The sequence below is a fragment of the Myxocyprinus asiaticus genome, chromosome 16, assembly GCF_019703515.2.
Source record: "Myxocyprinus asiaticus isolate MX2 ecotype Aquarium Trade chromosome 16, UBuf_Myxa_2, whole genome shotgun sequence".
NCBI lineage: Eukaryota > Metazoa > Chordata > Actinopteri > Cypriniformes > Catostomidae > Myxocyprinus > Myxocyprinus asiaticus.
In genome coordinates this window covers 531,783-552,258 of record NC_059359.1, presented here as the reverse complement: position 1 = coordinate 552,258, position 20,476 = coordinate 531,783, and the positions used below count along the sequence as shown (strand labels likewise).

The 20,476-nt window shown below is 41.3% G+C and overlaps 1 protein-coding gene across 1 annotated transcript in view; it reads right to left on the bottom strand.

Moving 5' to 3' along the window:
• Nucleotides 1–1,163: 1,163 nt before the first annotated feature.
• Nucleotides 1,164–20,476, bottom strand: part of LOC127453636 (potassium/sodium hyperpolarization-activated cyclic nucleotide-gated channel 2-like) — a 28,489-nt gene continuing 9,176 nt past the window's right edge. Inside the window, exons 2-9 of the mRNA XM_051720178.1 lie at nucleotides 19,068–19,386; nucleotides 16,556–16,666; nucleotides 15,289–15,450; nucleotides 12,700–12,918; nucleotides 12,272–12,418; nucleotides 8,777–9,017; nucleotides 8,390–8,554; nucleotides 1,164–5,815 (exon numbers count right to left, since the gene is read on the bottom strand). Of these exons, the coding sequence (XP_051576138.1) occupies nucleotides 3,465–5,815; nucleotides 8,390–8,554; nucleotides 8,777–9,017; nucleotides 12,272–12,418; nucleotides 12,700–12,918; nucleotides 15,289–15,450; nucleotides 16,556–16,666; nucleotides 19,068–19,386 (3,715 nt within the window). The 3' untranslated portion in view covers nucleotides 1,164–3,464. The remainder of the gene's footprint in view (nucleotides 5,816–8,389; nucleotides 8,555–8,776; nucleotides 9,018–12,271; nucleotides 12,419–12,699; nucleotides 12,919–15,288; nucleotides 15,451–16,555; nucleotides 16,667–19,067; nucleotides 19,387–20,476) is intronic.

Below are 20,476 nucleotides of genomic sequence, written 5' to 3'. Positions count from 1 at the left end.
AACCATTTCTATTACTGAAATGATACCCAACCACCTCTCATTGAATTAAATATGCAAAGTGATGCAGTCATGTGACAAGACATACGGTAAGTATACTACTGCTTGAGATGCTCATTGTTGCATACTATTTAAAAAGAAAACAGTAGGCAGTATACAGAGAGACATCATTCCATTACAAACATAACCACACAATCTTCTATAGAAATATGATCATGTTATTCCACCTTTGTTCTTAGATTCATTCTAACATAAACATGTTGTTTGCTAATCCTCTCCTGCTAAATTCAGTTGTGATTTAATAAACATTTCACTAAAGAGTAGCACACAATTGCACTGTGAATAAATATGGTCTTTTTGTGAGTTCTTCACACATCCACACTGACATGAGAGACTGCAGACACACAACACAGTTACACACACACACACCACACTCATGACATAGAGTCTGAGAACATGTTTAAACCTGGAAATACATATTTTACGTAATGATGAAAAATGAAGAAGAGATATTTTAGATTCTATATGAATTAATGAAACGCAAGTAAACTTCTGACATTGACCGTGTTAACTCTGTACAGACTGTCAGATTTCAAGATAATCTCAAAGTCATGTTAAATAACTTGTCAAATTGTTATAATGAAAACATTGTGTGTAATGTGTGTGTTAAATTAGAAAATGATGCAAAATAGAAGAATTTTCACTAGTGGTCTCAGACTTTTCAACTCCACTGTAGGAGCACAGACACACACACACACACACACACACACACACACACACACACCCACAAACACAGACACACAAACACACACACACACCCACAAACACAGACACACAAACACACACACACACACACACACAAACAGACACACAAACACACATACACTAAAACACATACTGTAAAACACAACACAAACACACAAACACACACACATACAGTAAAACACAACACAAACACACTAACACACACACACACACACTCACTCATACACACACACCTGCAACCTCAGAAGGAATGAGATCATGTTACAAGCAACATACAGAATTCTGGTATGTGTGTATGAGTGTGACTGTGTGTGTGAGTGTGTATGTTTGAGTGTGTGTATGTGTGTGTGTGAGAGAGTTTGTGAGTGTGTGTGAGAGTGATTGAAGAAATTGAAGAGAAATTGATTTTAAATTCACTTTATTCTGACTTGGCAAAAATCATTTTTTACATGTTCATCATTATTTCTATGATATATTATCATTGTATTTTTTATTATTTCTTTTCTCAAAAGCTTAAGATGTGATTACAAATAAAAATGAACATTTGGTCCTTAAATGTGCAATCTAGGCAACATGGTACTGAAGAGGAAAATTATACATAATTTCACTTTCGGCACAAAACACTAAAGAACAGCACTGGACACTGTGTGTGTGTGTGTGTGTGTGTGTGTGTGTGTGTGTGTGTGTGTGTGTGTGTGTGTGTGACTCAATGGTAGCGGCTACAGTACAAGAGCGTTGAGAAGATAAAAGCTGCTGTGGCAAGTACAGATGAAAGCGCATAAAGCATCACGTGTGTGTGTGTGTGTGTGTGTGTGTGTACTAACACACAGAGCAGCAGAAACACTGACAGGGAATCAGACAAGCGGCATCTAAAGCACTTCTGCTGTGTGTTCACTGGGTGAGACTGAGCTGTTTTAGTGCAAAACACAATAAAAAACAAAACACAACTGCAGTTACAGTATTGAGTGAGAACATGAACTTCATATTGTCCAAAACTAACATCAAACACCTGAGACAACAAACTACTAATGGATTGCTTCTATTTTTTCTCATAATAGTTTTGAGATATATATTCTCTACAGTCTTTTCACATCTGTGACACTAATTGTTTATATAATGGGAAATGTTAAACTTTGGTGAATAAAAAAGATTAGAGTGTTGGAGCTCAAAATTAAAAGTGACATTTTCAGATTTTAAAGTTGAGTTTGTTTTGCAGCTCACGCAGACTCCGGTCATACGGTCTCTGAGCATGCTGACATTAGACATCCATTAGTGTGTGATTCTATTACATTAGCAAAGAGAAATGATTGGATTTAAATAATCCAAAGAAAGTTTGAAAAACCCTTCTCCTATAATTTATTCTGTCACCAATGAAAATATGGATGGAATACAAACTATAGCAACAAAAGTTGTCTGTTCCTATGATCTTCATTTTAGTGTTGTTATGTGTCGGTTCCATTGCTTCATTGTTTTATTTGTTAGGGATTTAATTTGATAATTCTACAATCAAGTCTCAAACGGTTCAACTAGCAGCTTACCAGCTAGATTGCTAGATTTACATTTGCTTTTTGCATACTGATTGGTAATCACTGTCTAATATTTTAACAAATGGAAGAACACCGTTATTCAAAACAACTACACAAAACAGGACATTTGTAGTTTAGTTTTTTTTTTTGTGAGATGATTTTTTTTTACCTAACTCACTATGTACAATGCACCATTTGTAGTTTATCGGCAGTGTACACTACATTAACACAAATATACGGTGTCAAAATGTATTATTTCAATATGGTGATCAGGGACGCCAGGACATTTTAAATTGTACTCACAAACGTATGTGCAAGAAAACCAGAATGTTCCTGTGACAAAACATTCTGCTGCTAATTCAGAATGACAGGAGATGTGTTTGTAAAAGCGCTGTTAATTCCCTTGCTGGTACTGTGCATAGAGATTTCTATATGACGAGTGAGGGGATCCATTTCAAACACATTCTTTATAATGTCTCCAGACTGTGGAACTGAAAATGCTGCTTGTGTTTTTGAGGTGATAAAACATGGCCAGATCTCACTAAACATTCTCTTGATTAATTTTCTGTACTGTTCAGTGATGTGCAAATGAGTAAATCAACATTAAACACCTGATGTCAGGTAAATGTGTACCTGTGCTCTATTAACAGACCTACTGCTGAATTGACTTGAATAAATTGAGTTTTTTCTGTCAATCATGCAATGTCAGTACATTCCCTTTAGGTCTATCAGAAACATTTCTGGCAAAAGCTGTCATCTATCAGATGAATAGTATTAAGATCTAGGGTGGCCAATACATTGTTCAGCGAAATGTCAAGGATTCAGTTCTAGGTAGAGATTCCCTGTGAAAAATGATTGACCTGACATTCTATGATGTGAGACAATGACAGAGAATCTTCATAGACACTCTAGTTCTACTTTGTTTTTTTACCTTGTCTTGATAGAGTCGATGTAAACCCTGTAGCTCAGTGGAATTAAACTTGCCAAGATCAAGACTGACCATCACATGGAGGATGGTGTGTTGAAATGCATGCTCATGGAACCTGAAAAGCCTGAACTGATACAGCTGAACTTTGCTTCTCATTCTTATTCATCTCCTGAACCATTAGCAACCATAGACAAAACATGAAGCTCTGACCAGATCCTTGCTTCAGCATCTATCAAACTCCTCACATGTTAGCAGGAAATGTCTTGTCTCTTTGTCTCAGAGTCTCTCTGTGTCTGAAGCAGGTCCTGCTCTTTCTTTCCCTCTTTTGGTACAATGGAGGTGATGGAGGTGGGCTGGAGGGCTGCATATGAGGAGGTAGTAGAAGCAGCAATGGGAGATGAATTTACGGTTGGAGTGGCTGGAGTGGGCAGATCATTTAAGGTCTGAATCTGGGTAGCAGCTGGGATTTGTGGCTGTGATGTAGCAGGTGATGAAGGTGGTGCAGGAGAATATGATGCAGCAGCAGGGGTTTTAAGAGGTGGAGATTGTTTAATGGATGGAGTTGTGGTTCTGGTTTGGTTAGGAGCTGGCAGTTGAGATGGAATCAGGGTCTGAGTGGTGGGAGTTTGTACAGAAGACTGTAATTGAGTTAGAACAGGGGTTGAAGGTCTGCTTTGGGCAGGAGTGTGGATAGGAGTTGAGGTTGGGGTCCAGGAGGAGGTCGGACTTTGTATGGGAGTTGATGTTTGGGTTTGACTGGAAACTGGAGACCGTGTCAGAGCTGGACCAAGAACTTGGACTGTAGCACTTTGGGCCGGAGTTGAGCTTAGAGTTTTAGTTGGGGTTTGAATGGATGGTTGAGTTTGGGTGGGGACTGGACTCTGAATGGGGCTGGGAGTTTGTGCAGCTGTGGTGATTTGGACAGGAGTTGGCCATAGAGCATGGGACTGGGTTTGGATGGCAGCTGGTGTTCTAGACTGGGTGATATTTTGGGTTTGGGTAGAGCTTTGAATGTGTGATTGAACAGGGGATACCGTTCTTGTTTGTGTGGGGGTTTGAACTGGAGTTTGAATAGGAGTTGGAGTTCTAGTTTGGGTGGGTGTTTGTGAAGGAGTTACAGTGGGCGTTGAGTTGGTGGTGCAAGAAAATGGGGAGGGTGGCGGAGGTGTCTGAGAGCGTTTGATGCAGGAATTCTGAGCCAGAGATGGGCCAGAAGATGAGGTTGGAGAAGTGGAGATGCACTGAGAGGGAGATGGTGGGCAGAGCAAGGGAGGAGGAGAGGTCGAAGGAAGATTCTGTATCATAGTGCAATGTCTAGGTCTCTGAGGGACACCTAGACCAGAAGGTGCAGCTGTGAGGGCTGAAGGGGGGTTGGAGGGAAAAAGAGGGGTTTGTTTTGGGGAAGAAGAGAATGGGGCAAGAGGTGATGGAGCAGATCCTTGAGCAGATGTGGGTGGTGGTGCATGTGCCAGCTGAGAGGGCAGCAGCAGGGCTGTGTGTGTGGGTGTCTGTGTGACAACAGGCTGTGGAGCGTTTGAGCTCAGAAAACCAGCACTGCCTCCTCGAGCGAGCTGTCCTGATGCCATGAGGAAGGGTGCTGGCAGCAGGTTTCCTCCGGATGCTTTACGATGGAGAGGGGGATGAGGCTGCATGCATGCCCAGCCACGGTGAGGCAGAGTTGGCTGCGAGGCAGAGAGCAGTCTGGCCTCCTGGGTGAGCCGACCGATCATTGGGAGACCCTGTGTGCTGCCGCCTCCAACATGGCGCATTAAAGCCTCTTTGGCCCCCTGCTGACCGGAGCCGATACTACGCCCTTCACTGAACAGCGCTGCAGCAGCTGACGTAGGAGGCAAGACTTTATGGAGAGGTGGTGTGTTCATCCCTCCTGTGGGTTCAGTGTGAAGGCGGAGACTGTGATGAAGGGTTCTGCCAGCCTGCAAGGCAGCAGGGACCGAGGACGCAGGTGTAGGCGGAGTTTTTGCAACCCCACCTCCTCCACCTGCCAGAGGAGCTGCTCCCGCAGCAGTCGACCCCATTGTGGAGGGCGAAGGTGTAGGATTCATAGCGGATGGTACTCCTCGTGGGGGGAGTCCACCCATCACACCTATGAGGGAGCTGATGGATTGACGCGGGTGTAGTATGGGTGGATGGGGAGGTGAGAGAGGGCAGGACGAGGGAGAGGGTGAGATGGGGAAAGGAGATGGCAGGAATAGAGCGGCTCCCAGAGCGTATTGTTGCTGTAGCTGCTGCTGTAACTGTTGCTGCTGCTGTTGCTGATGCATCAAGGCAATGGCCACATTGGTGGTGGCAGCAGCAGTCTGGAGGGGCGCGTGAACGAGTGGTGCCCAGATCACTGGGTGAGGTCGCGGTGAGACCGTGCCTCCGGTGCTGCCTCGGGTGCCAGCAGCAATGTCCTGCATGGTGGGCATACTGTCATGTTTTACGATCTGTTGGACCAGAACACTGTCACAAGAACCCAGACCCGTGCCGCCCGCGCCACCCGCACCACCACCACGACTGCCTCCACCACGACCCAAACTGCTGCCTGTGACTGATCCACCCTGAGAGGTCTTACGCAACAAAATTGAGTTCTTTTTTCCTGTGAGAAAAGAGAGGGAATGGAGAAAAATATTCAAACACAGAGTTGTTTTACGCTGCAAAAAGAATCTGTTCGTAAACCCTTACAAAAATTGAAAGTTCATGGCAAATAATTTTCACATGCAAATGAGCTTTGTGGCAAATTTTTCATTGTTGTCAAAGGTTTGCTGCAGTTTCACCAATACTGGTGAAGAGCTGCAATCTTCTGGCAAACATTTGCACAGAATCACTAGCTCATGTGCATGTGAAAATAATATGTGGGAGAATTGTGGCACATTTTTGGCAAGTTTACGGCTAGTTTGCCAGAAATGTAAGCGCAGCGTTGTTCTAGCGGGAAGACTAGCAGCTGTACATCATTGCACCATTAACTAGGTAACTCCTAGCCAATCGCATGTAAGCCATTGCTTTATAAGTCTGCTCACATTCTATCACATTGCTGTTTCAGTTGTGCTAACACAGCAACCTCCACCACCCCACCACCACAAGTCGAGTCCAGTCCCTTCCGGCAGGATATGACGGTTCCGAGTACAACTTCTTCGGACCGCCAGACGGGGCTTACGCCAAAGGGTGACATTACATTTTCTGTTTTATATTCATCAAATAAATGTCATCTTGAATTTCACTCAAGTCTGCAAGTCGTCCTGATAGAACTCTAGATATTTTGTAAGGGAATGCACTGAAAAAAATTTTTTTTTCCTTACTCAGTATTTTGGTCTTGCTTTCCAGAAAAATATCTAATCATCCTTAAAACAAAATATACTTACTTCAGAAGCAAAACTACATAATGTTTTGAAATCTAACAAATTTTGAGGTTTATGCTTAAAACAAGAAAGAAACTATTTGCCATTGGGGTAGGAAAAATAAACTTGTATTCCCTTTCAATGAAGTCTATTTTTCTAACCTCTTTCAATGGCAAATCGTTGTTTTTTTCTTGTTTAAAGCATAAGCCCAGCTAAATTTTGTTAAGATTTCCCTGAAAACAAGACTCAGGGGTAAATTCACTAAACAGATGCGGCACTTTATCTTAACATCCTGTGATGGAGCGGCAAGCCCCTTCCTTGCATCACAGTCGCCGGAATCTACCAAGGGCCATTTTTCAGCCAGGTCCACAACTGGAGAGGCCAGGAGAGGAGGGGCACAGTGACTGTCCTCTTCGTTAGCGCATAATGCCAGCAGCCATTTCACCCTGTAGCTCAAGACCGGTTGCCCACTGAAGCTAAGCAGGGTTGAGCCTGGTCAGTACCTGTATGGGAGACCTCCTGGGGAAAACTAAGGTTGCTGCTGGAAGAGGTATTAGGGAGGCCAGCAGTGGGTGTCTGAGTGGGTCCTAATGCCCCAGTATAATGATGGGGACCGTCCTTCGGATGAGACGTTAAACCGAGGTCCTGACTCTCTGTGGTCATTAAAAATCTCAGAATAATTCTTGTAAAGAGTAGGGGTGTAACCTAAATTTCCCCCATTGGCCCTTCTCAATCATGGCCTCCTAATAATCCCCATCCATGAATTGGCTGTATAACTCTAGTCTCTCCTCTCCATCAATAGCTGGTGTGTGGTGAGTGTACTGGCACACTATGACTGCCATCGCATCATCCAGGTGAATGCTGCAAACTGGTGGTGGTTGACTAACAGGAGTAGTGGTGGTGTAGTGGGCTAAAGCACATAACTGGTAATCAGAGGGTTGCTGGTTCAATCCCCACAGCCACCACCATTGTGTCCTTGAGCAAGTCACTTAACTCCAGATTGCTCCAGGGGGATTGTCCCTGTAATAAGGGCACTGTAAGTTGCTTTGGATAAAAGCATCTGCCAAATGCATAAATGTAAATATAAATGTAAATGGTTGAAAAGAGTCCCCTGTTCAATGTGTAAAGCGCTTTGAGTGTAGTGTCAGTAAAGCGCTATATAAATGCAACTTTCATTCATAATGAGGTGCACCTGAAGTTAATAGAGCCTCATCACTGCTGCTTTTAAGAACTGTGAATCTCTCCTCTAGAGGCCAGTCTCATCTGTGCATGCACACTGACATTCTCGCAGGTCCAGGAATGGAGTGGGTAGGGAATCTGGCATGAATTAAATGCTATGGTGAGGATTCGAGCATTGTGGCTGATGGACCAGGATGCTGGACCGCCATTGCCCTCACCAGTCACGGGCCCAGGGAAGTTGTGCCGCTAGGGAAGCCACTGCCCCTCGCGTCCCGGACCAGGAGGGGAGCACATGCCCTCTCTTCACTCCCAGATCTTCACATAGTCCTATCACAGCGCAAGGACGCTAGATCCCTCTGTTTATTTTGGCCACTTATGGACACTTTTCCCACTTTTTAGCTTTTTTTGTTGTTCACTATTTTAAATAAATTACTCTCCGAGGCCTGACGCCACACCCACTGTGTCTGTCTTTGTACATGGCAAACAAGACAAAAATACTGAGTAAGAAAATTATCGTTTGCAGTGTGTGGAGGTACCCATCAGGCTGACCTTCCTATATAGTATATTGTAATTAAATTCAGTTGTTCTGAGCCCGTATTCTTTCATTTCAAGTACAAAGTCACCAATAAGGAGGCGAAAGCAGCAGAAGACTTTACCAATGCGATCCAGTCTGTCAGCTGCCACCGTCTCGAAGGCCCGTCTCATCATGGGATGCTCTTCCAGAACTTCATTGAAACTGTCCACACTCAGGGAGTAAAGTCGACAGTACGTATCTGCTCGGACACTTGCTGTCCTCCTGCCACGTGTCAACAGACAGATCTCTGAGTGACAGGAAGACCCACAAAGAGGCAGTTAGAAGAAAATACAAAAGTGTATTTAATCCACAACATATAACAAAAATGAAGGATATCCAAGCTATGTAGCAGCTTCTAAAAATCCTTAACACAATGCTCATCACTTGGTTTTGAGGTCAGACTGGTTAGTTCTACCATTCACTACAAACATCTAGCACTAAACACTTTACAACCAGTGCTAAAACTCACCTCCAAAATACGAGCCATCGCTAAGCTTGGTCTCTCTGTTGCCGCGAGTGAGCACGCTGACTCGTCCATGCTGGATGAAATACATTTTGCGTCCAACGGTTCCCTCACGAATGATGAAGTCATTGGGCTGGAACACTTCAAATTTCAGCTTTATGAGGACTGCCGTTACGAAGTTTGGATCAGCATTAGCAAAGAGTGGCATGTTAGCCACCAAACTACGGCAGTTGAAGCTAACAATTTCCTGTAAAGGTCACAGCACACATGAGTGGACATTATTTAGCTGGTTTCAGTTTGTAAAATACATCAATGAAAGGTCACTCATACAGACTTCATAGCAGTTACCATCACCACAATACATTAGCTTCAAATCACAATAATGCATCAGCTTTCATTAGCTTGAAGTCTGAAGTCTAAAATAGACTTGCAATACAGCATGTTCTTGTGTAAACCTAAATTTGTAAGGTTTTTAGGTTAAAATGTTTATGAATATATATGTGACCTGTGTATTTTAGGTGCTATGACTGGTCACCACTTCATTTTTTACTATTTTAAAAACCTTTTTGCCTTTGCACTAGTTTTTTAATGGTCCTGCAGTGTGACAACTGAATTTTAAAGTACAAATATTGCACATCGTCTCTAAATTAATATGGCCATAAAAACTTGCATGCATAATAATTACACAACAATTAGCTAAAAGCTTTCAAAATAGTTTTATATGGAGTATAACATGTCACAACACTTAACAGAATTCTGTGCTGGAAATGACCAGTGTTGGGTGTAATCCAATTACAAAGTAATCTAATTACCAATCTAATACCTGTCTAATAATCCTAACCTAAATCTACTTATGGATTATACTACAAAAAGTAGCATAATCCATTACATTATAAATTCTTGGAATTAAATAACTTTAATTTACTGTACATTATAGGGTTATGCTTATTTATAATATATTATTTATGTAAATACATGAATTATGGCCCCGTAACGAGTGATTGTGAAGTGCTGTAGTGTATGACTTGTGTGTAACAATGAGCAAGAAATACAGACATTATTTTGAATTTGTTGAGCGGAAAAGTGTTTTAAAAAGTAATTAAATGTAAAGTAATTAGTAAAGTAATCGGATTACAATTTCAGAGAAATAATTAATAATTTGTAGTGGATTACTATTTTAAGTAATTTACCCAACACTAGAAATGACGCTGATGAAAATGACATTTTTTCCCTCCCCTTTTTTCTCCCCAATCTGGAATGCCCAATTCCCAAAGTCCTCATGGTGGTGTAGTGACTCGCCTCAATCCGAGGACAAATCTCAGTTGTCTCCGTGTCTGAGACCGTCAATCCGCGCATCTTACCAAGTGGCTTGTTGAGCGTGTTACCGCGGAGACGTAGCGTGTGTGGAGGCTCATGCTACTCTCCACAACATCCACGCACAACTCACCACACGCCCCATTGAGAGCGAGAACCACATTATAGTGACCACGAGGAGGTTACCCCATGTGACTCTACCCTCCCTAGCAACCGGGCCAATTTGGTTGCTTAGGAGACCTGGCTGGAGTCACTCAGCACGTCCTCAAACTCACAACTCCAGGGGTGGCAGTCAGCGTCAATACTCACTGAGATACCCAGGCCCGGAAAATAATATTTTTTATGTTTTTTACGTTTTTATGAACAAGAAAGAAATACAGACATTATTTTGAATTCGTTGAGCGGAAATGTGTTTTAAGAAGTAACTTAAAAGTAAAGTAATTATTAATGTGATTACTTTCAACTAAGTAGTAATCGGATTACAATTTCAGAGAAATAATTGTAATTTGTAGTGGATTACTATTTTAAGTAATTTACCCAACACTACAATAATGCTGAGGAAAATGACATTTTTAACGTTTTTTTTAAATAAAAACTCTTTTGTTTCAAAGCTAACAATTTATGTTTCCTAAATACAACTAAATAATTTTTGCACACTTTTAGCATATTTTGGCAAAATTATATTCTGCTCACAAGTGATATTTCTATGGAGCCCCTAATAAGACAGGATTTTTTTTTCTGAAATAGTTTTGCATTCCTTCGCAATAAATTTACCATGGTTTTACTAAAATAAGCATACTTTAACCTTGATATTTGTAATAAAACCATCGTAATAATACAGAAAAACCAAAACTACAGTAATAAACATCATAATTTTATAGTTATTTTGATTTTACTACAAATACCATGGTTACTAAACTTACTTTTCATAGTTACTACAATATCACTATAGTAAAACTATGAATGAAAACAACAACAACAACAAAATAAAAAACAGTTAGCCTACAAAAGAAAAGAAAAAATGTTTTCCAACAAAAACTATGGCTCCTACATTCTACAATATTAGTAGCACTTTATTATAAGGTAACATTTGTTAACATTAGTAAATGCATTAGGTATCATGAACCTACAATTAACAATATATTTATTCTTTGTTAATGTTAGTAATAAAAATACAATTGTTCATTTTTAGTTTGTTAGTTCATGCTGCATTAACTAATGTGAACATATACAACTTTTGATTTGAACAATGTGTTAGTATATGTTGAAATTAACAGTAACCAAGATGAATAAATGCTGTAAAAGTGTTATTCATTTGTAGTTCATGTTAACTAATGTTGTTACTAATGTTAACAAATGTAACCTATTTTAGTGTTACCAAAATATTACTATAGTAAAACCGTAGTTAAACTATGGTATTTGCATTAGTAAAACCATGGCACCCACAAAATTATGATTTTTATTAACAAATAAAATCATGGTAAATTTATTGCGAGGGAACGCAAAACTATTTAAAAAAAAATATTTTCAGAAACAAATCAGAGAAAAACTGTCCTGTCCTCTCCAGGGCTCCGTATATTCCCCTTGATTTGTGTTTGTCTCATATTTCATGCTCTTCACTGACACGTTTGTCCACTTGGTTAACAAGTACACGAACTTTAGAACAAAACTTTATTAGGGGTGAAATTGTTTGGTGTGCTGGAAATGACGTCACAACTGTGGGACAGTCGTAATTTATGAACAATTAATAGAAATCATTTGTACAAAAAATAAATATTGAAATAGTTCATGTTTATTTCACTCTTTGTTTAGATGATCATAGTTTTAAACATGTAATAATTAGTATTTTTATAATGTTTTAATATTGAAAGTCTGGGTCTAAAGAATAAAAACAGTCAAATCTATCCATAACAGACATTTGAAAAGTACTAAAAATAAATAAATGATGAAGACCTGCTGAAAAGTGTCCAATTCAGTTTTAATATGACCTTCATTTAACAAAAAGAAAAAAGGTCGAATCTGTTTGCACCCTTATTTTGTTATGTATTGCTTCCTGTTTATTTTCCACATTCATACTGCCTTATGTTTACACATCTTTACACATTGTGGAGTCATTTATTCAGTTCTCGTTGTATTTAAAGAAATGCAGGAAACCATGAGAATAGTTTGTTTGTGTAAATGACAAACCTCCTTCAATGGATCGCTCAACTCGCCCAGAATGTTCTCCTCATCGAACATCTTGCCCTGATATCGATGTTCATAATACTCGTGGATCTTCTGCCTGACATCTGCTGGCAGCTTATGAAACGACATGTACTGCTCCACCTGTTTATACTGCATCCACAACACAACACAACACAACACAACACAACACAACACAACACAACACATCCTCTCACTGTCACTGATAGGCCAATACTTCATGGTTCAATAGTTCAACTTTAAATATGAATATATATCCATAAACATGTGTGACTCAAGTTGTGTGACATTTCTAACTATTTTACATCAACTAATGCTATGTTACACATTATATTGTGTAATAATGTTTGTAAATCTGCATTGAATATGGCTAGGTGTGGTCAGACACCTCCGTGAGGTTCTGAATGTTTTACCTTTTCTTGATACTGTCGCCTAGAGGAGTCCAGTGATTGGATGAGGGCCGTGGCGTGCCCGATGAACATGGCATAGCAGGTGGCACCCACGATCATACTGAGCATGGTGAGCCAGACATCCGTCATGCCCTCTGGAGCCTGAGCGCCGTACCCGATGCACAGCATGTGACTCATGGCTTTAAACAGCGCGTATGTGTACTGAATGCCCCACGTGTCGTTCTGAGACAGAGGAAATACAGAGAAACTCTCAGACGACACACAGTAATAATCAATAAAAAAACTCCATTGTCCATCCAGCCAGACACCCAGCTGGCTAAATCTGCCTGTGCCTGATGCTGAAAATATTCTTTAAAACACTCATAATGTGTACTGATGACACTCTGAGACAGTTTCTCCCAGACACACCAGATGAGGACGAATCTCCCCTTCGGTTCCTCACAAGGAATCTTCCATATCATCAAAGAGTTTTCCTTGACACTGTCAGCTTGTGATCAGCTGGGATTTAAGTCTGACACTGTTTCCTCTGAGACATTTCCCATAATGCTGTTATGTGACAACAGTGATTGATCATGAAAACACAATTGCATGACTTGACTTCAGAACACTTCACTGCAAAAATCTTATTCTTACTCAGTTTTTTTGACTTGTTTTCCAGTAACAAAAACACTGATATTTTGATCTTTTTTTTTTTGTGCTTGTTTCTCATTCATCTGCATTGACTTGCACAACAGCTTCAGTCTCATTGTAAGCAAAGACCGCAATAATCTGTGTGTTTGTGGACTGGTTATGTTGTAACATGGTCAGTTAGAACATCGTTCTGTTCTCAAGTCAGTGGAAAAGAGGTCGGACTCGGTACTGAGATCGCTTCTCATTTCCCCTGCTGAACACCGGCTCTGACACGAGAAGCAGCAGGATGTTAAAATTTAATATGTGTGGCTTTTGCCCAGCACTCATTTCACGAGACCCAGTGCCTCAAGTCTTCTGAATCTGTTCACCAAAAAGATTCATTCAGATTAGTTTACTGATTTGTTCAGTGACCATTTCTGCAAATTACGCCTTTGCGGCAGTAGATGAGTGACAAATGAGCATCTTTTTTGTTTTTTGGATTTTCTCCCCAATTTGGAATGCCCAATTCCCAGTGCACTCTAAGTCCTCGTGGTGGCGTAGTGACTCACCTCAATCCGGGTGGCGGAGGACGAATATCAGTTGCCTCCACATCTGAGATTGTTGAGCGCGTTACCGCGGAGACGTAGCGCATGTGGAGGCTTCACGCCATCCACTGTGGCAACCACGCTCAACTCACCACACGCCCCACCGAGAACAAACCACATTATAGCGACCACGAGGAGGTTACCCCATGTGACTCTACCCTCCCTAGCAACCGGGCCAATCTGGTTGCTTAGGAGACCTGGCTGGAGTCACTCAGCACGCCCTGGATTCAAACTCATGACTCCAGGTGTGGTAGTCAGCGTCTTTACTTGCTGAGCTACCCAGACCCTCCCAAATGAGCGTCTTTTATGTTTTAAACAACTCATTACAATGAACCAAATGCACAGAGTCATTCAGGGCCGAAACAAGTATCGAAACTAATTATACTTTAATTAAAATGTGTGTGCCTAAAAATCCAGTAAGAGACTTCAGCAGAGTGTTGAAGCATTAAGCATTTCCCCACAAATGACAACAAAGCTCATTGCACAGGTCTCTGGAATACTCAATTCTGATTGGTCATTGGCGCCATCTAGCAGTCTGATATTTCTAAATAACAACCGCACATCCTGGGATTAAGTGATATCAGACTGGTCATCCGGGTATTGCGAGTCATCTTTACTAATTCTCACATGGGCATAGATTTAGGTAGGGATGTTGGGGACATGTCCCTATCAACTTTCAGAAATTGGAAATGTGGCACGTGGTGAGTTGTGCATGGATGCCATGGAGAATAGCGTGGGAGAAGATGCCAAATTTTCTGTCACTCTCTCAGCAGCTGTATTAGAAACCCCCTCACAGCTGTGGTAATTCAGTTTTTAAAACTAATTCCAGGGTAATATAACACAAATAATAATGTTATAAACTTCACTCAATATTTAAAAATTTATCACATGAAAAGTTTGCGAGATTTACGCTGCTAAATAAGGCGGAAACACGTCATCACAGTCTGTGAACAAGTTAACTTTGTCTTTGATATGCAAATACCTTTAAAGACATCAAATGATTCGTGCTGCTTCACACACACACACACAAACACATACACACACTAATACCAGACAAAGCTGCTGTGCATGCTGTGATGACAACGATTAAGCAACTGTTGTTTCCTCTAAATGAACCCCCGTGAGCGAACAAACGCAAACACACACACACACAGTATGTTTGAATGATCAAATCATTTCTGGTATCTCAGTTGAATGTTGAGAGTCACTATCAGTAATCCATTAGTGGTTTGTAAAAACAGTCGTCTGTTTGTTTAAGCGGCTCGACATGTCAACTTCTGACTCAACCAATGGAGTAAGTTTGGGGTGTTTTTTTTTTACCAATGGCAGTCATTGGACGGGGCAGACGGGGCAGTAGTTTTAGCACAGATTCACTCACCACCATGTTGTTTTTGGAGACCCAGCAGTCCAGCGGGAAATCCTGCAGCATGGGCACCAAGAACTGCAGACATCCGTCCCAGTGACACAACAGCAGCATCATTCCAATCAGATTGACAATACGAACCATCGCACTGGCCAGGTCATAGGTCATGTGAAATATCTATGAAAGACAAACCCATGTGATCACCACACACACTTACAATTTTGTCCTTCTGTCTGTTTGTCTCTCTGTCTGACCTTCTGTCTGTCTGTTTGTCTGTCCGTCTGTCCATTTGTCTGTCTGTCCATCTATCTATCTGTTTGTTTGTTTGTATGTCCGTCTGTCTGTTTGTCTGTCTGTCCTTCCATCCGTCCGTCTGTCTGTCCATCTGTATGTACACCTGTCTGTCTGTCTGTCCATTTGTCTGTCTATCTGTCCATTTGTGTCTGTCCATCTATCTGTCTGTTTGTTTGTATGTCCGTCTGTCTGTCTGTCTGTCCTTCCATCCGTCTGTCTGTCTGTCTGTCTTTCTGTCTGTTTGACCATCTGTTTGTCTGTCTGTCTGTCTGTCTTCCTGTCCGTCTGTCTGTCTCTTTGTCTGTCTGTCTGTCCGTCCGTCTGTCTGTTTGTCTGTCCATCTATTTGTCTGTTTGTCTGTCTGTCTGTATGTCTATCTGTCTGTTTGTTTGACTCTCCGTTTGTCTGTCCATTTGTCTGTCTGTCCATCTATCTGTCTGTTTGTTTGTCTGTATGTCCGTCTGTCTGTTTGTCTGTCCTTCTGTCTGTACACGTGTCTGTCTGTTTGTCTGTCTTTCTGTCTGTTTGACCATCTGTTTGTCTGTCTGTCTTCCTGTCCGTCTGTCTGTCTCTTTGTCTGTCCGTCTGTCCGTACGTCTATCTGTCTTTTTGTTTGTCTGTCCATCCGTTTGTCTGTCTGTCCATCTATCTGACAGTTTGTTTGACTGTCTGTCTGTTTGACCAACTGTTTGTCTGTCTGTCTTCCTGTCTGTCTCTTTGTCTGTCTGTCTTCCTGTCTGTCTGTCTGTCTGTCTCTTTGTCTGTCTGTCTGTCCGTCCGTCTGTTTGTCTGTCCATCCATTTGTCTGTTTTTCTGTCTGTCCGTACGTCTATCTGTCTGTTTGTTTGTCTGTCTGTCGGTCCGTCTGTCCGTCTATCCATCCGTCTGTCTAGCCGTTTGTTTGTTTGTCTGTCTATCTGTTTGTCTGTCTTTCCATCTGTCCGTCTGTCTGTCCACCTGCCTGCCTGTCTGTCTCTGTCTGTCTCACCTCTTCCCATTGGTGGATGTATCGTATAAGTCGTGACAGACGCAGCAGTCGCAGCAGACTCAGGATCTTGGTGAATCGAACGATTCTCAGCGCTCGTGCAGTCCGATACACCTGCAGTAAACACACAGCAGCTCAGTGATCGTACAGCGCGCACACACACTCACACACACACACACACAAAACCCTGTTCAAAAGACATTACACACATTACAAAAGTTAAAGATGACCAAGAATGTCCTGTTAGTTAAGAATCTGTGGCCGGATTCACACACACAAAAAAAGAGAAAGTTCTTAGAATAAATTATAAGAAGTTCATAAGAAGTGCAATTCTTGAAAAGTATTTCTTAAGAACGTCTTAATTTTTTTTCTTAAGGTTAAAATGACAGACTTTGACATTGTCTAATTACACTAGCCTACTCATGAGGTTGCCTTGTCAAATATAACAATCTTAATACTTCAACACTGGTGAATTGTAACAATAAGTGTGTCTATCTATTAAGCTTTTTTTTAAGTAGCAAGCACCTCGCGATCAGTTTTTTTTAAAGTAAATGCTGGATGTTTCTATGGACTCTAAAGATCGTGTAGAGAGAGCACGATATAGTGCATCCATTTGAATTGACTTGCATGATTGGTAACCACATTAATAAACTTCAAAACAACATTTATTGTTTGAATTTTCTGATAATATTTACATGGTTTGAAAGCTGAAGATAAAAATAGCATAAAACACAAAACAGTCAAAAACGTGTTTTTGGTCTAAAATCAAATTTCTACAATAAACAGCCCATTGCAACTTCTGACTCAACATGACAGAATGTTTGAATTTTGAAATGTACAACCCAGTAAATACATTAAACATTTTAGCTTTAAGGATTTAATACAACTGTGAGGTTATCCTAACTTTAAGATGTAATTAACAACGATTTTTAAGAAAAAACCTTTCAAAAATTTTAGATCTTATCAACTGCCTGTTTCGTGCTTTACAACATCAGGAAGATCAGACCTTTCCTGTCTGAATATGCTGCACAGCTCCTGGTCCAAGTTCTGGTCATGTCAAGACTGGACTACTGTAATGCCCTGTTGGCTGATCTCCCAGCTAGCACGATTAAGCCACTGAAGATGACGATACGGCAGATATTGTTGACATTTGTATGACAAATAGCTTGTTATATTCCTCATTTGGATAAAAGCGTCTGCTAAATGACTAAAACGATTAAGCTAAAACAATGCTTGTACAATGTTAACAATAAATATTTCAATGATGTGCACATAAAGTACCTCATGTTTCTAAGATGCAGGTGTTCGTTTCTGCATCTGTATATGCTTTTTTTTATTGTTTTCTATGTAAATATGCACTAGACGGATGTCTTTGATAGTTGCACCGTGTTTTTCTCAGCATCTTGCGGGAGAAGAGTAATTGAGCCAGTTTACATGCACACCAATATGCTGATAACTCCCACAAATCAGCTTATTTAAAAAATCAGATAAAGCAAGAAATGCGCATTTACATGTGATTTGAAATTGCAGAGTTATTCTCTGCTTTTGACATCATCTGTGAAGAAGCATACGCACAACACTTGTGCACTTTGGATAAGCTGGTAAGAATGTCAATAAAGGTGTTTACATTCAACACGAAATCAAGGTAATGGGCAAAAATTCACCGGTGTCGATCAGTTTATTCTCATGCCTTTTATGACCTTACACCGATAAAGGAATGCCGTTTAATATGTTTACATGACAACACGTTGTTGGCATATTCGGTGTAAGAACATGCATGTAAAGCTCTACCTATTTTGTTAGGGTTGGGTTATAGCTTCTCCTACCAATCAAACAGTGCTTTACTGAAGAACATTACTGAAACATCCAATCAGGTATAAAGTCGCCATCTTTGGAACGCAATGGGGCAGCTATTTTCTATGTAAACAAGCAGCATAAAAGTGCAGATCATGCTAAAAAAACACAACATATGCACATGCATGTTCTCGAGTTGACTGACAGGTGATGTCTGTATCTGAAAGGTGATTGGCTGTTTTACTTGTAAGGTGGGACTTCCTTTCTACATCCACCATATTGTGCATTCCAATATCTCACATTCATTTTAATACAAGTGCTCCATCTCGGAATAAACAGTCTCTGATCAGGTGTCACTCTTCCACCGCTATCCCACATTTTGGTAACTCTGGAGCAGGACAACGGCTTGTCAGATATTCAGTGTGAGAAGAAGCTCATTGGTCGCTATCTACAAGAGCCCGCCCCAGTGAGTGAGAGATGTGTTTGAGTCAGCAAGAATCATTAACTCAACAAGGACCGTTAACTCACACCTGCTAAAACACTCACAGCACACCGATTCCTTCTGATTCTCCAACAACATTATAAACTAAGCTTACAAGTGAAAATCATCAGAAAAAACAGCTGGTGGGACACTGGCCTTTCATGACACCTCATGTCATTGACATATTAAAAACATCTGCCTAAAACATGTGTGTGTGTGTGTGTGTGTGTGTTCGAGTACCTCCGAGTCCAGTCGAGCTTCAAGGTCGACCATCAGGAAGATATAATCTACTGGGATTGAAGACACAAAGTCCACGAGGAACCAGCTCTTCAGATAGCGCTCGCGGATGGCCTTGGGGTCCAGCAGGATCTCTGTACTGTCTTCCTTCACGATACCGGTCCGAAAGTTCAGCACCAGATCCACCAGGAAGAGCGTGTCTGACACCACGTTAAAAATGATCCACGGAGGCGTGTTCTCATCTTTAAAGAATGTGATTCCCACCGGGAGGATGATAAGGTTTCCCACCATCAACATCAGCATGAGGAGATCCCAATAAAACCTGCAGACACACACCGACAGAATTAAACTCGGGTTTAGTGTGAAAACAGACGAGTGACGCTGTGAGGTTCATTTAAACCTGAACATGATGCTAAACTGAGAGAACAGCTGCTTTTCTGTCTTTCTGACACTCGCTGAAGTTTCATAGTCTCAGTCCATCTGATTATCACTTGTCTGTAGTTACATGATCAATCACATTGATTATTTCCATATGAGAGATTTACAGCTGCATGGAGTGATAATGAAACGATCATACAGCCCAGCTGAGCAAAACACACACACACAAACACACACACACATACACTACACACACACACACACATACAACACACACACACACATGCAACACACACACACACACACACACACACACACACACACACAACACACACACACACATGCAACACACACACACACACAAAACACACACACACAAACACACACACACATACACTACACACACACGCAACACACACACACATACACTACACACACACACACACACACACATGCAACACACACACACACACAAAACACACACACACACAAACACACACACACACACGTACAACACACACACACACATACAACACACACACACACACACATGCAACACACACACACACACAACACACACATGCAACACACACACTACACAACACACACACACACACACACATACAACACCCCACACACACACACACACATACAACACACACACACACACATACAACACACACCACACACACATGCAACACACACACACATACAACACACACCACACACACATGCAACACACACACACTACACAACACACACACACACTACACACACATACACCACACACACATGCAACACACACACACAACAAACTACACACACACACAACAAACACCACACACATACAACACACACACACACACACATACAACACACACCACACACACATGCAACACACACACACTACACAACACACACACACACACTACACACACACACACATACGCCACACACCACACACGCATGCAACACACACACACAACAAACTACACACACTACACACACACTACACAACACACACACACACACAC